At 40.5% G+C, this 16194-nt stretch overlaps 1 protein-coding gene across 4 annotated transcripts in view; it reads right to left on the reverse strand.

The window, feature by feature from the left end:
• The window catches only part of LOC146831152 (uncharacterized), a 1851363-nt gene that overhangs the window by 1545129 nt on the left and 290040 nt on the right, over positions 1 to 16194 (reverse strand). For all 4 annotated transcript variants that reach the window (XM_085605390.1, XM_085605389.1, XM_085605391.1 and 1 more), the window contains one exon: positions 15061 to 15282. In XM_085605390.1, coding sequence (XP_085461516.1) covers positions 15061 to 15282 — 222 coding nt within the window. The remainder of the gene's footprint in view (positions 1 to 15060; positions 15283 to 16194) is intronic.

Consider the following 16194-nt stretch of genomic DNA (forward strand, 5'->3'; position numbering starts at 1 on the left):
TTTAGCCTACACAGAGGTGATTAGATTTTAGAATCACTTGAAGCATAGTCTGACTCAAAAAAATGTCAATGCTTTTTCAAATGGAGATTATGCATAGTGAATTAAAATGGGCTCAATCTGTCATATTAATGTTATGAGAAATATGGAAGAGGTCATCTATAATACAGGAAATATCCTGGAGGATATCAAGAGAGGAGCTCAAGGCAATAATCAGAAACCAGGCTATAGAAAGGGACATGCAGTATTTAAATAGTTAATCTTGTACTTGTTTGTTGCGGGAATCATAGATGAATGGTGAAGGGTTTCCTTAAATAGATGCTCTCTACAATGAATCTTTAAGGCTTGCACTTTTAAAATTTAGAGTCGTACTGAGTCCTGTATTTGCAAAACTCAGTGGTAAAGTATAATCTTTTAGATAGTAAGAACAAATGTACCTGTGGGTTAGATTTTAAATGTGATGCTGCACATATTTGATTAGATTGTTTTTGTTTTTTAGCTGCTCGCAAATTAAAAAAAATTGAATGTTAAATAGGTGTGAAGCAGTTACATTGTTGATAAATATGAGTTTCTTCGATGTGACATGTGCAGGGTGGAGATTCTTATGTGCTGTTAAGAGACATTTATAGTTTATATATTGACTACATTTTAGTGTATTGATATCAAGCTCACTGTGTATATGGATTGTTTCACTGTGTAGACGGATTACCACTTCTTTATCATATTGCTTTTTAGATATTTGTAAATTTGGTTTAGCTTTAGCGTTATTTGTAACTGTAAATTTGTATGTATTCACATTTTGTTGAAAAGGCTATGGTCGAAATAAAACATTTTTTTTAACTGACTGAAGGTCATCTACAAAGTTATCCTCTTTTATATAGACCTTATGTTGCAAGTCTACGCAGGTCGCTATAAGTTTTGCCAATAGACACAATGTGATTAGGCTTAAAGCATTAACATCCTCATAGAAACCTGATGTTTTTTAAGAGGAAAAACTGACTAATATTAAGGCTATTTGGTACTTCACCCTGAATTACAGATACAATGATCACACAAGTCCAATAAGACATAAAATGTAGACTGATATATTTAGCCACACTAACAAGAATGGTGTTATAAACTTTATTGGCCTTAGAGATGGCACAGATAATGTCAGTGTAGGGGATTTTATGACAGGGTAGATTTGCGATTTTGAAAGTAAAGTTCAAATTGATTGGTTATTTGTGGTTTTTATAAATGATTCGATCTTATTATTTTTTTCTTCAAACAACTCAGTAAAGTTCTCACATTACTCTTTTAGGTGATTTTATTGTCTGTTTAATAAACCCAGATAGATTTTGAGGTTGACGTTTTTGTGTGTTAATCAGTGTTCTCATAGAGGATGAATGGAACATGAAGATGAACCTTTAGAAGGTTTTCCTCTCCCATATTAGCCTTAGACGATTGTAAGTATGCTGTTGCTAAACTATTTCTTTAGATTTAGTAATTGTGTCTTCATTCAAATGTACTATAGGGATATTGTTTCTTATTCGTTTTTTCTTTTTAAATGGTGCAAGTCGTTCATTGTGCTGCAAATGGAGTCCTTGTACGGTGCAAAGGGGATTGCAGGTAGGTGGAGAATCTATTTGGGCATCTCTACTCTAAAGTCCAGGGGCCATATGTAGCAAGCCTTTTTTCCGTTTGCAAACAGGCAGATTCTCAGAATTGGCCCGTTTGCGAATTGGAAAAGCCTTTTGGGATGTATCATCCCAAAAGGCCATCGCAAAATAGAGAATTGCAAAATTTGCGATTCTCTATTTTGCGAATGCGATTATGGAATTGCAAATTGCGATTCCTTAAATGCAATTCTGGAAGCACCAGAAATTTGCTATTTGGCCTTAAGGAATTGAAAATTACCACCAACTTCAAGTTGGTGGTAATTTGCGATTTTCTTTAAAAAAGCACTTTTTTGATTTTTTAAAAGTGCCGTATGTCGCACATACATGCCCTTAGGGCATGTATGTGCGCAAAATGTGCACACATGCATATTTAAGGGTTTCAACAGGTTGTCCTTTTGGCACCCTTGCAATCTTGAAATTGCATTCTCAATTTGCGATTCTCTAATTGGAAATCGCAAATTGAGAATGTCTTCCCATTCATTCCTATGGGCCTTCTAGCCCATAGGAATGAATTGGAAGGAATTCCCTATTTGCGAATCTCTATTTGCGATTTGCAAATAACGAATATGTGGGATACGCAACATTTTTAGCAAATCCTACATACATTGCATTTTGCGATTCTCTAATTGCGATTCACTAAAAATCGCAATTTGAGAATCGCAAAACTCTTTTTTGATACATATGGCCCATAGTCTTTTGTATACTCCAAAGGCCATTGTTACTGAGAATGGAATTATGAAAGGAATTTTGAATTGGTCAGGTGCATCTTTCCAGTCAGGTTTTTTTATCTCTTCTACGCCCTTGTTTGCTATAAAGAGGTATTATAAAGCGCAATCTCATAGTAGGAACGGAGAAATTCTGAATTCTGGCCGCTGTTTGCAAGGGAGGTCATAAGATGTGAGACAGAATCGCTTTTAGTTGTTACCCATCTGAGTGAAATCTCCATGGTAGATATTGCTCATGGATAGTTGAGGTACTGAAATGACCGACAGTAGAAAAAGCTCCCTCAGCCAATCATAGGATCCTATTTTTTAAATGTTCAAACCACAGGACCAACCATCCAGATATACCCAACTTTAAACTTGTAACCTCTTCATGACCACCACAAGCATTTCTTTAAATGTGAATTACTCAAAAGCAGCTTAATGAATTTGCACAAAGTTACAAAAAGCACTCTCTCTGAAAAAAGTTCTAACTTTATGCCAAATTTTGTGTAATTCCATTCAGCAGTTCTTTCTGCTTTGGAGAGCAGTATCCTATGGGAATTGAGCTCGGAAATCAATGCTTTAAAATCACCCTTTTTTCTTGTCCCTTGCTTGTCAAATCACAACAAAAAGTCACAGGAAACTGCTGTGGTGGATGAAGTGTTTTTAAAAAAACAGTGCAGATTAATCAAACAACATCAAAGTTGATAGCAAAAAAAAAACTTGCTTCCCATGGAAACAGTCACTGAAATATAAAAACGCAGTGGCGACTGCACATATATACATACCTCACCATAGGGCAAGTAGCACTCTAGGATACTGTGCTCCAAATATTTACTCAACAAGAACCAACAGAGCAGAGAACACCGTTTTTGAGACATCTGATCGGGCTCTTAGAAAGGCACAATTCATAGTCCTAATACAACTTCTTTAATATTGATAAGGTCTTTCTTCAATTAGCATGCTCCGAGTTGCACTTAATTCCACCTCCTGATTTCTCCATACTGGTTCCTTTACTTAAGGCAGATGGAATAAGTCCCAGGAATAACACTAGCTACGCAGGTTCTGACTAGCCCATATGGCAATCACGCAGTGCCCAATGGGCTGGTCTAAGAGGACAGAATGTGAGCTGTTTTTCTGGCTGTTTGTGGGCCTGTTTATGGTCTGGCTGGCTTGTTTTTACTATTAATTTCCTTGATATTATGAGAAATATGGCCTGCAGCAAGCACAAATGGCATGCAGTCTACAATACTTTGCAAAACGCTTAACAGTGTGTCTTTACAAGATAAAAACTGCCCTGATTTGCAGAATGTGGGCCACTTTTTTAGCCACGTGATTCATTAATGGGGCCACTTTTAGTTTGGTGCTTGGGCCTATTTTCTGTCCCAGTACCACCCTGCATCTCTGGTGGGAAACAACAGAAGTAATATGGTATAAAGATGCTGTTGGATTATAGCAGTACCACAAATATCACCACAGGAATTTCACTAAGAAGAGGGTCAAAGTCATTTGTGCAAGATTGCAAAGAAGAGGGTGTAAGGTAATAAATGTGAGGTGCACAACAGATGCACTAGAAATATGATGAAAAGAAACACACTCTGGAGTGTAGACTATGAGTTGGTCAATGGATGAGAGTAGAGAGGTGTTGTGGTGGGTACAAGTGAACCAAATTTTAGTTGAATATAATGTTGCACTGCATGCAGTGGTTGAATGTGATATATGGAGGAAAATGTGTAGCAATTGCAGATACATAATTGCATATGTTGCTTTAAGGAATAGAATTATTTGATATAATACATTTGCTGGTGATTATGACATTCATAGACAGTTTTGAGCTTCACCACGCAAGAGCTCTCTGTGTTTTTTTGTCAAAATATATGCTTGCATGCCTGTATAATTGAACAGAATATAATGCTTCTTAATGAGTGATATAGCTGGAAACAAGCATTGGCACTACCAATAAGTCTGGTTTATGAAGGAAGAGGCCTCCTGTGTCACTGATAGATTTAGCACTCAATTGGTCATCATACATACTCTGTCACTCATCTTTGCACTCATACATCCAATGATCCATGTACTGACTCATTCTTGAATTCACCTTCTGATCCAACCGCAATAAAACACACAGAAATTCAACATATTTGTTCGCAATTGGGTTACTGGTTGGCAGAGGTATGCACCCTGTCCAAGCAGGAACCATAATCCTAGTCAAGGTAAGTGTCACAGAAAAGTCAGGCTAAACTAAAGAGACAATGTGTAAAGTATTTGTAAAGTATTTGTGCGTACACCCACACACACACATCACAAAATATGGAGCTAGGGCATAACAGTATGTAATTTAGTCTTATCTAATAACACAAAATACACAATAAATGGAAACTACAAAGCAGCCTTCACAAGAAAGTGGCCATAAAACATGTCTATCCTCGAATATTGGTGCTGTCCATATACTCTACAAGAAAGAGGTAGGCTCTTGCACATTTAAAATTTTAATCTTTCATTCTTCAATATAAGAGCATGTTTATTGTCAGTAAATTCATCAGTTCTTGTGTTATACCACTATGGGAAGTTCACTGATGCATTCCTGGTTAGCTAACAAAATCACAATCATGTACACATTTTTCTAAATAGCAATAAAAAAATGTATGCTCTCCTTAGGTAACCAACTTAGGCCTAAACTGTGCATTCACTATCATTGTTATTAGATATGTCAGCTCAATAGGCTCACTTAATTGACTCAAAACTACAATTTCCAGCACCAGCATGTACTAATGTTTCTAAATGACAGGCCAGGGATGTAAAGCTGTTGTCAATGTGACATAGATCCACACTACCTATGGTTCTAACCCATTTACAAGAGCTGTTAATGTTTTTAAAGAAATTGATTACAAAATGGATAGACTTAGAACATGATAGAAATAGAAACTTACAACAAAATAGGTGAAAAAAATGAAGCTTCACAGAAATGTCCCCCAATAATGTCTGTTTAGAAGATTTACGATAAAGTCCACTACCACTCTGCATTATATCTTTTTAATATGTCTTGATTTCAACAAGCAGCATAACAAACAACTTGTTGTGGCCATTGCTAATAAATAGTGTGAAGTCAATGTTCATCAGCACATGTTCTCTGCTATTTATCTGATTCTACACACCGAAATCAACTGTTTGGCAAAGAAATGCAGATGTAGTAGTGCACAACCTACCCGTAACCTCATTCCCTCTGGTCCTCATATATTGCTCACATCCCCTATAGGCCAGCCACAGGCCCCATACTTTATCATTTTTCTTTGGGTACCCACTGCCACCACTGACCATTCTTTGTCCATCCCAGGTGGACTGGATTTTCTTCCCCCAGAGACAGGCAACATTGCACTTCGCAAGCACTAGGACCAGTGTGCACAGCAGTTTCACATATATAGAAAAGATCTCTTCACAATCCCCAGGAGAATTAGTCTTGTGTTCATTTTGAAGAGAACACTAGTGACCTGTTCCAGGCAAAGCCTGACTCCTTCTGAAAATGAAAGATATAGAGGTTGGCCCATAGTATAGGTGAAAACTATGGACACACAGAGCCAAGGCATCCCTGCCAAAGCTGAGAATGTGTATTCTAATATACTAGAACCTGTGTAGCCAATTCTCTCAGGCCCTGCAGGGCCTTTTCCAGCCCACATATCATAGTTCTCCCAAATTTGTGGTCCATTTCTCTCCAAGTCTCCCCAGAGCGGTCAACATATTATTGATAATCCGTCTTTACATAGAGGATATAACTTTTTAGCGATTGGATTCAGAAAGCACTTTGCTGCCGAGCCATGAAAACTCATTTCAAGTCGGGTAGCATCTGGGGAATGAACCGCCAAAGCATGCCTCAGTTGCATTCTGTGATACTTTCTAAATGCTTCGAACAACAGCTGCTTCATTTTGGTCCGAGACATTACCCGAATTAGTGATGCTAATGAACCCTCACTTTTGATATCCTTTCAACTATCTAAACACTCCAGCCCAGTTCTGAAGCTTTCCGCCCCAATGCTTTTACCACTGTGAAGGTGTATTTTGGTAAGTTCCTGGATCTTATTCTACTATGCAAGGTTGATAGGTAACGTGGAGTCTCGTCACCTGCTTGTCAACTCTCATAGAGGTCTCACATTGTCGAGAACACTCACTAATTTACTACTACTAGATGAGCAGCCCAGGAGAGTTTTCAAAGATCGGGCAGGGCTATGTACCCTACACACCCCGTGGGTCAGAGTTTATACTAAGCCAGTAGCATGGGTTTGGGAGGATGTGTCTCACATCTTCGCAGAATTTGAGTGCTCCCATGGAGATTACCGTCAAAAGTCACTTTCAGGATGGGTGTAAGTAGATGCCCAGTTACCTGTCGCCAAAGTAGTATACAGTCAACGGGCACTGAAATGCTCAACTTGGGTCTAGGCTGACAGATTTTCTCAATCAATGCAAAAACCAGACTACTGCCAAAAACTCACACAGATCTGCAGAATACTGTCCATGGTCTCAAAAAGCTCTGCATCATAAAATGAAAACATCACCTACATCAAGTAAAATGTAACTATACCATGTGTGTCATCTCATCTCAATCCCTGGACCAGTGCACACTGGACGCTCTAGTGCCAGGGTTATGACCATAGGAGATAAGGGTCACCCTGTCCTGAGCCTCCTTGTGAGTTGGAGCTTGAATACTTACCTTTGCCAATGTATCCATATAAAATAACGTAATCCATTTCAGGTTTAAAGGCTGAAATGACATTTTCCAACACAGTGAACATGTGCGAACTTTCAAGAGGGTCAAAGGCTTTTCCCACATCTAAAAATAGGACCACCACTTGCTATACATTCCTCTTGGTGTATGTAATGCAACCTTTAAGGTGCTCAAGGATTAGTCTTGTACTTCGACAAAACATGAATCCCAACTTGTCATGGTGTACAAGGGTCTCTATGACACCACCCTTCAAATGGTTGGTCAATAGTTTGTTTGATATCTTAGTGTTGGACCTGGCCCTCTCTGCAGGGCCACCCGCAAACCTTTTGCCTTTACCCTTCACTGTTTTGCTAAATTTGCTTTGGTTGGCTTTAGGAATCTGTGTCCTTTTCCACTGCTAACCAGTGCCAACATGCTTGTGCTCACTCCCCTCAACATAGTTTGGTTGGCTTACACCTACATTAATTTTTCACTACTGTGAGGCCTATCCCTCCCATAGGATAACATTGGAGATTCTTTATTATATTTAATTAAGCTGTAATTTCCAGTTGGGAGCAGGTAGCTAAATCTTGTTTGTTGTCTTTGCAATAGCAATGAAAAACCCTATTTAATGGTAAAATCAGGTTTTCAATACAATTTTGAAAATGCAACTTTCAGAAAGTTAAATACACACAATTGATGGACGGAATGCAATACAAATCAAAACATTCCCCCCCAGTCAAGAGATCTGGGTTAAATTCATCATTCTTTTGCTCACCATGCGACCCCAGTTTAGACCTGGCCATATGCAAATCAGTCTTGACCCTGTGCCTAATGGGAACAGTCCAGCCCAAACTGCCAAACCCGGTCCTCCCTGGACCGGAAACAAGCATCCTAGGACCGGTTTTGGGGTGTCACCCCTCATCAGCCAGGATACCTTGAATCCAGCGGCACAGTGAGCCCGGGACCCACTTCTGGGCATACCCAGCGCACTTAGGTTGAGAAAGCAAAAGACACACAATTGATGGATGGAATGCAGAACAAATAAAAACATTCACCCCCAGACAGAAAGTTGGCATTTTTCTGCCCTTAGCCCTTTTGTGCCTGCAGCCTGTCTTGGGCCACACCTGGGTATAACTGACAGTTAGACTTTGTGAATCCATCCAAGACAGTCAAACAATAGAGGGATTAGATGTGCCTGAGTGGGCCATCAGCTAGGAGGATGGGGGGGCATAGTTGAGTACAGCCTCACTTACAACAGAAGAGGGAGTCTTCTGCCTTTACTCAAAAGGACCTGTCATCTCCACATTGACACTGTAGCTAGTTTGGAGCCAGGGCAGGGAGTCAGGAAATTCCATGAAATTCAAAGCCACTGTCTAAAAGCTTCTTCCGCCTTCCAGATGGGGGGCACCGGGGTATAAAAATAGGACCTCTGACACCAACCCTTCAGTACACTACTGAACCCGTGGAAAAAGGCCTGCTATGCTGCTGAAAGGACTGCCACTCTGATGGGCTGCTGATCTGCTGCCGCCTTGCTGAATTGCTGCCTTGCTGCTGTGCTGTCCCTTTGCATGGGAAGAAGGACTGGGCTTGCAACTTGAACCCAAGACCATCAGAGTGACTCCAAATGGAAAGTTTGCTAGCCTCCTGATCTTAACCTTAGATACATAAAAGACTTCCTTCACTTCAGACCCACACCTGATCCCATCCTGAGTCAATCCTGACCCTCAAATGGACCAACCTGCTCGCCTATCGGCCCGAGGTGCATTGGCAGTTGGATTGACTTTGCAGCTTCTCCCGCTATATTCTTCTCCGCAGCAGCAATTCTATTCAGTATTCCTTCGCAAAAGGAGTATCTAGCCTCGTGGAATTTTTTTCGGCTGCAGCCCTCTGCCTTGTCCCATCCAAGATTTTTTACTTTCGTTTCAGAGACTAAGTCCAAATGTAGAAATCTTTACCACGGCTTCGTCCCTCAGACATCTCCTGCAGCCTTGCCTCGATGCGCTTTACCTTCTCAGAAAATGTTTCTAAAAATGTATTCTAAGGCCGAAGGGAAGCGCCTACAAGGGCAAAACCACCTTGTGTATCCGAACCGCGCTCCATCATGGTCGGCCGTATTTTTCGACTTTGACCCAGTCTTATGTGACTAGGTGTCTGCGGTTTGCGATTTGATCTGTTAGGCACTAGTTTTTACTAAAAACGTAAAAAATGCATAGCTCTGGTTATACTGATTGTATTGTTTTTGTTTTGGTGTCAAGTACTTTATTAAGATGTACTCTATTTTTGTAAATTGGTTAGGAATTTTTGATGTGTTTTCAATTTTTTACTATGTGTGTGCTGCATAAATACTTCAGATATTGCCTCTTAGCTAAGCCTGACTGCTTTTTGTAGCAAACTATCCGGGGTTAAGCACAGGTTAATTTAGTGACTTTAGTTAACTTTTGTGGTTCACCCTGCAAGGGGTTGCTTGACCATGGCTCACACTCCAGTAAATCAACAACCCAATTTTCTACACTTAGGGCCATATGTAGGAAGGCATTTTGCATTTCCTAACGGTGCGAATCACAATTTCAGCTGTTAGGAAATGCAAAATGCCATTATGGTATGTATGAAATGCATTTGAGGTGGGGCAAAATGAAATTTCCATCTTGTAGATATCACATTTTTGGATTCCTTAAATAGAACATCTCACATTGTGATTTCCAAATAGTGAATCGCTAATAATATGTATAAAGGGTTTCCTAATTGTGAATAGTCGCACAGTGGCCATTTAGGAAATGCAATTACATACAATGATGCTAACCAGGTGTAAACTATAAAAATTCACCCAAAATGCATCTGGATTTTTCAGAATGGTGGTTCTGTATGTCTTGGTGAGGAAGATGACGATTTTGGCTGGTAGACAGAGAAGGAGGAGGAGACAGGAGAGGATATTTAGGGTGAAGGTCACCCTTTTGAAAGTACAGACTCAGTAGTGAGGTAATGCTTGAATTATTTGCTGAGTTACAACATCAGCTACAGACCCCAAAAGTCAGAACCAATGCAATCCCACCACATGTGAAAGTATTGTGTTGTCTACACCTTTTTGCTTTTGGCAGTTACCAGGGAGTCATATCAGTGGCAGGGGGAGTGTCACAAAGTGCATTTTTGAGGTTTTTTCACAGGCTTCTGGACATCATGGTTAGCAAAGTGAACCTATATATATTTTCCAAATACTCCCCCATATATGCAACAGACCAAAATAATGTTTAACAGATAGCACAGTTTCTCAATGTAATTGGCGGTGTTGATGGCAGCGATATTGCCATATCCCCCCCCTGCAAATGAATTCATGTATAGAAATAGTAAAAGCACCCATTCACTCAATGAGCAGGTAATGTGTCATGCCTCATGCATCATAACTGACCTTGTATTCAGATTCCCAGGCAGCACACTTGACTCCTTTATGTTCTGCCACAGTGGAATACATAACCATCTGTCTCAGGGTGTTTTTGTTGATGGCGTTTTACTTGGTAAGAGAATTGCAAACTCTATTCATACAGTGTCGAAAAGTGTGTTTGTAATGTGACCTAATGGTTTCTCCTTCTCATCCTATTTAAATAGACAGTATATATGCCTTGTGTCCTTAGATACTGACACAATACCTAAATCCATGAACCTGAAGTGGAAGGGAGTACAACAGGGCATATAAGACAAAACAATCAATAATAGAATGTACCTTTGGAATACTCAAGTCTTGATTCAGATGTTTCAGATGTCTCAGATGTCTCCACAAAAAGTGTAGAGCACTGCTTTACAACACAAGACATGTTGTAAAATCACTGCCACATGTGCCATTCTTCACACCATAGCCATGAGGAAGGGTCTGCACAGTATCAGGATAGAGTCAGATTCAGACTCAGATGAGAACAATCACTACTACAGATACAGCTGGAAGGGACACATGTAGCAGAGGGTCGAGCTCGACTGACAGAGATCACCAACAACTATTTTTAAGGTAAAAACGATGACCACATCTAAAAAACAGACAACACACATGATGAGAATGTTTTGTGCATGAATGAAAGATCACCTTTTATTCATGTTGCAACAATGTAAATCTTCTTCATCAGCTGTATCCATAGAGGATGTACTATTATTTCAACTAAGTATATAAACACAAACATAACAAAGTAGTCTCATAAGTCTGAGTGGCTACAAAATTCACTTTTTACAGACTCTGGCATTGGTTGCCTTCTCAGCAGGACTCGGCTGTGGAGGAGGGGATATGCCTGTTCTAGAGGTGTTTCGGCATGTCCGCCTGGTACAGCATCCTTGTGACACAGATGTGGCACTGAGGCTAGAGCCATCTTCACTCTCAGGTGGTGGCAAAATGCTAGAGACAGACAGGTTATGTGTCTGTACGTTTTCAAGAGCAGTGGTCACTTGGACCAGCCCATGTACAACATCTTGGCAGCAGCGCCCCATATAATTTTGTATACTGACAGCTCTCCTAGCAAAAGTGGTTGTGGCTACTGCCAATCGATTGATCGATTTAGTGGAAGCATCATGGCATGCCGTGTGCTGCCTAGGTCTGAGTCTTTGCAGATGTTGTTCCTTCTCCAAGGAAGCAAACCAACGGTCTTGTCCTTTCTGAAATTTCAGCATTGACCTCGACATTGCTTACAGGGGGCAGCACTTCATCAACTCTCTCTACTTCCTCCATCCCACCTGCAGAAGATTCCTAACCCCAGATGTGTCTTCTACCGAGCTGATCAGTGGGAGTGAGGTCATCTTCCTTCAAATCTTTTCTGGTTTCCCATCTCTCTCTCTAAATCCTCTTTCTTCCTCTTTACCACAGTCCAACCATCAAGCCACTATCATACCTTCATTGGTGACAGACAGTGGTGTGCCTCACCTTCTGATATTACTCTTAGGTGTGCATGGAAGAGCATCATGCAGTGATTACCCCTTGTCCGAAGTTCACACTTTACAGCATTGAAGGTGAAGCACTACTGCTGGAGTGTCCTACTGAAGTATGGACTAATCCTCGCTCTCAAAAAATAACAAAAAAGGCACCCCCAGTAATGCACTTTAGGTTCGGGAAGGTGGGAAACAGCATATCAAAAAACAAGACATTCCTGCTTAACTTGTATTACTTCCTCTTCGGATTTTATCATATCAATATTCATTGACACAACAGAATCAGTTTAAGAATTGTGACAATTATGCTTTTTAGATTGAAAATTGTGAAAAAGGGATAACATTTTCAAAGAATGTAATAAATGTATTAATGATACTGTTGGGTCAGTAATTGTTTATGGAATTTAATCTAATCCTTGCTCTCTCTAGCTCCAACTATCTGCACCACTTCCATTCCTGAAGGATTGCATCTCTGTCACAATAATTGAATATACATGGTATGATGATCATTGGGGGTGCCCCAGCCCTGGTTGGCAGCACTGGAGTGCTGTGTGCCATCTCCACTGAGAACATTGTCGAGAGACCCTTTGGCTAACATTCTTCTAGGATTAGGTGTTCCACAAACTGTTCTGTACATTCCTCAATAGCCCAGTTAGGCACTATCACTATACAGATATTGCTGCACCTCAAGCACCCTTCCAGGGCTTAAGTTTTCACCGCAGGGTGTCCCAGCAGAGACTGCAATTAGGAGACAAAGCCCTAGACAGAGTTCACCTCATCAATATTCCTGTGTGTGGAATTCCCCATAATATGAACTCTTTCGGACATTTTAACTAAATATTGCCTCAGGAGCATATAGCCAGGGGTCACAATATCTATACATTGCTCCAAGCCGGCACTGATGTCTCTTAACACCATTAAAGCATATCTGAGTGTTGACTCCAGTTGCCGCTCAAGCACTGGTCCTGGGCCTGACTCCTCGCTCATGACAGAGCAGTAGGGGTACTTTTCCAACCTGTTTTGTACCCAGGATTTTGTTGTTCTCACACGACCTACCAGCCATTGGGGCACACCCTCGCAGGGGCTCAGTATCCACAGTGAATTGCTGATGTGAGGTTTGCTTGTTAGCGGTGAAAAGAGCATTGCAGTAGTTCTAAGCTAGTCCCCTTGTTCTTGCAGCCAGAGGTTCTATTGCCTCGACTAGTGCCTGGGCCCCCCTGCTCATTACCCCACTCCTTGAACCCTTTATCCTTGATCTACCTTACCCCCCTCCCTCACAATGTTGATCACTGTTTCTCAGGTGGCCGGTGATGGCAGGTTAAGTGAGGTTACTGCCTGCAAGGGTGCCATTAAAACAAAATGGGCCCCTATGGCCTCTCAGTCCCTCAGCCAAACCCCAGAACCTTCAGGCCTGGTCATGACAAGGCCTAGCTGAGGAGAGCTTCTCTCTTCACAGCCCCCTCATCTAGGCCTCTTAGCCCCACATACTCTCCATACCATGGAAGTCAGCCAGTGCAACTGCATTCACAGCTTTCACTGCTCCACCAGGTATCATATACATTTTTAAAAAAGGTGGCAGAGGGCAAGCTTCTGTCAACTGTGCTGCCTTAGACCCTCTACACATATGAGTTATCCAACAACTCCAGCATTATCTAGGGCACTTCAGGATCGCGAGAAGGAAGGTTGCTCTATTCAGTCCCCAGCAGGATGAAGAGGGATTATTAAGGTTGGAGCCCCAGCAGACTGGAGCACCATTCTTCACTAGAACATGGCCGCCTTTTCTGCCCTGCAGGCCATGCCCGAACTACTCATTATTCTTAATAAACCTTCAGAAAAAATAAATAATTTTAGCTCACCAACCACCAAACTTTTCAAAATGAGAAAACAAGCCACTTGGTATAACACCAATCCACACCAGAAGCTGAGATGCACACTACTCACAGAAACTAAGTCATGCTCCTTGAAACATCTATTGAAACACGTATTTGCAAAATCAATAGGTGTGGTTATAATGTGTAAATACATGCTAACTGTATGAGTGCATGCATGTTTCGGGATACTAGAGAAGGACCCATCGGCTTTACCAATGCCTGATTATCGAAATATGATGTGAGCCAGCAGGCAAAATGTGAGTCTTTATTAAACATTAAAAAGCCAGTAGCAGTGCAAATGCAAAAATATATTGCCTCCTGTATTTGATGAATGTATGAAATAAAAAATGTAATGTGTGATGATTCGATGTACTTACTTCTTAACTGTGAAATCGTCCCTCATGTCTTGCAATGCAAGTAACCCACAGGAGGCATAATGGTAGTCAGTCACTGGCATGAGGTGACTGAAATACTCTTCACTCTGGAGCCAAAGTCCACTCTATCTATATAGGAAATGGTAGCAATAGGTCAGCAGACAGCAGCGCTGTTGAGCCAGACCTAAAAAGCTAAACAAAGTCACACAATCCATTGAGAAATATAGATAGATAGGCATCAGCAAAAGGAGAAAGGCAAGACAGGTGCTACAGTGAAGAAGACTAACCACAGGTTACTGACAAACGAGTATCAGCAACAGCAAACTACTAGTTGAAAAGGAGACTCCCACAAACCTGAAAACCAAACTCAAAGAGGGACTGCTAACAATGCCACCATGTCGGAAATTAGATAGACTTGTTCCAATACTGCCTCGGATACAAGGAAACATAGATCAATTGCTACAATGGCGTTACATACATGATCACTACTTTACAGGTTCAAAATATGAGCTCCGGATTCCCATATAGGTAGGGGAAAGCTCTCCCAGGGCTGGCAGAGAAGGTAGGTAAGCATTTGTCAGCGTGTAACATCATCAGAGACATACAAGCTCACCTGCACAAAGTTGTGTTTACCGGGTGAAGCCACAAGAGCTTTGGCAAGACGGGTAAACCCATAGGCCATGCCAATGAAGGATTACTGTTTTGAACCGATTGGAAGAAAGGAGACAGAGATGGACAGGGTACTGCATTTGAGGCCTTGCCAAAGTGTGTCAATTGCTGTCAAACAATATTACATTTCCAGACACAAAATATTTGTTAATCGAGTCATCATTAGAACAGGCAGAAAATAAATATCACCTTTTTTTTGGAGCTTGTGATTTCTAGACCAAGTTGCTTTATTATACCCGACTTCTCCTTAAGTTGGGTTACAGCGTCGAGGTGTTTCTTTTCAAGTTTAATGAAATCAGATTTCAGTGTCACAAATGCATCGTGCCAATGGGAAACCTCTCGTGGAAGAACGCTGCTATTATCACGCGCAGACTGCAGATGCCACTGAGTAGTCGACCTCTGCTCTTCCAGCTGAAAATTTTAATCAGAAAAGAGGAGAAAGCACGTGAGTAATGTGAATTTTCTAGATTTAAGGCAACATTCTGCCCCTTCAATAATGCGCCTGGCAACATGCTGGAAAGGTGCATATTTAAAAAAAAAAAAACATTCATTTTGGAATAACAAATGGAAAATATTTCTAATCAATATTATTACAATTTGAAGATAACAAATGATTCAAAATCATTTGTAGGTTTAACACTTATGCCTACACTGATCTATCCACTCTGCTCTATTGTTCTGCGACAACAAAACTTTGAATTACGTTTTACAATTTTGAAGCTGTGTTTTTATACATTTTTAAAATCATGTTGCACTCCATGACAAGAGAGATTCTGCTGCAGTCGCGTGCCTGCAAAGGTCATTTACTCTCAGGCTTCCTGCATACGCCTAATTTTATATTGTGCTATAAATCTTCAGCTGTCCCTTTCGTGTGACAACTCTGAAGGGTCAATCAGAGGTTGGATGTATCAATGTTTAATGGATCTCACCATAAAAAAATTAGTATGTGTCTTCAATGAAAATAAATGTTCTCATTTTATGAGGTATGTTTTACACGACTATTAAAAAGTCTCTTTTTTCTCCATGTTTAGTATTCAGATAGGCAGGTCAACAAAAGAAGCTAGTAAAGATTTAAACAAGTAAAACAAGGTCACCTTCCACTTTCATCTTCTTAATTGCTTTAAAAATTTGTTAAATGACTTAAAACCAGATGTTATTTTTTGTCAAACAATCGACAGTGATCATGATTTTATTCTAGAATTAATAACAAAATATATTGGCAATTGACCAATGGTTATTTCCTTTGTTTGGCCTCTGAATCATGTAAAAAATAAATGCAAGCCTAGTACTACCTATTGCTAAAGAAAAAGCAAATTGCTGCAA

Source organism: Triturus cristatus, chromosome 5_1 (genome assembly GCF_964204655.1).
Source record: "Triturus cristatus chromosome 5_1, aTriCri1.1, whole genome shotgun sequence".
In the NCBI taxonomy this organism is placed as follows: Eukaryota; Metazoa; Chordata; class Amphibia; order Caudata; family Salamandridae; genus Triturus; species Triturus cristatus.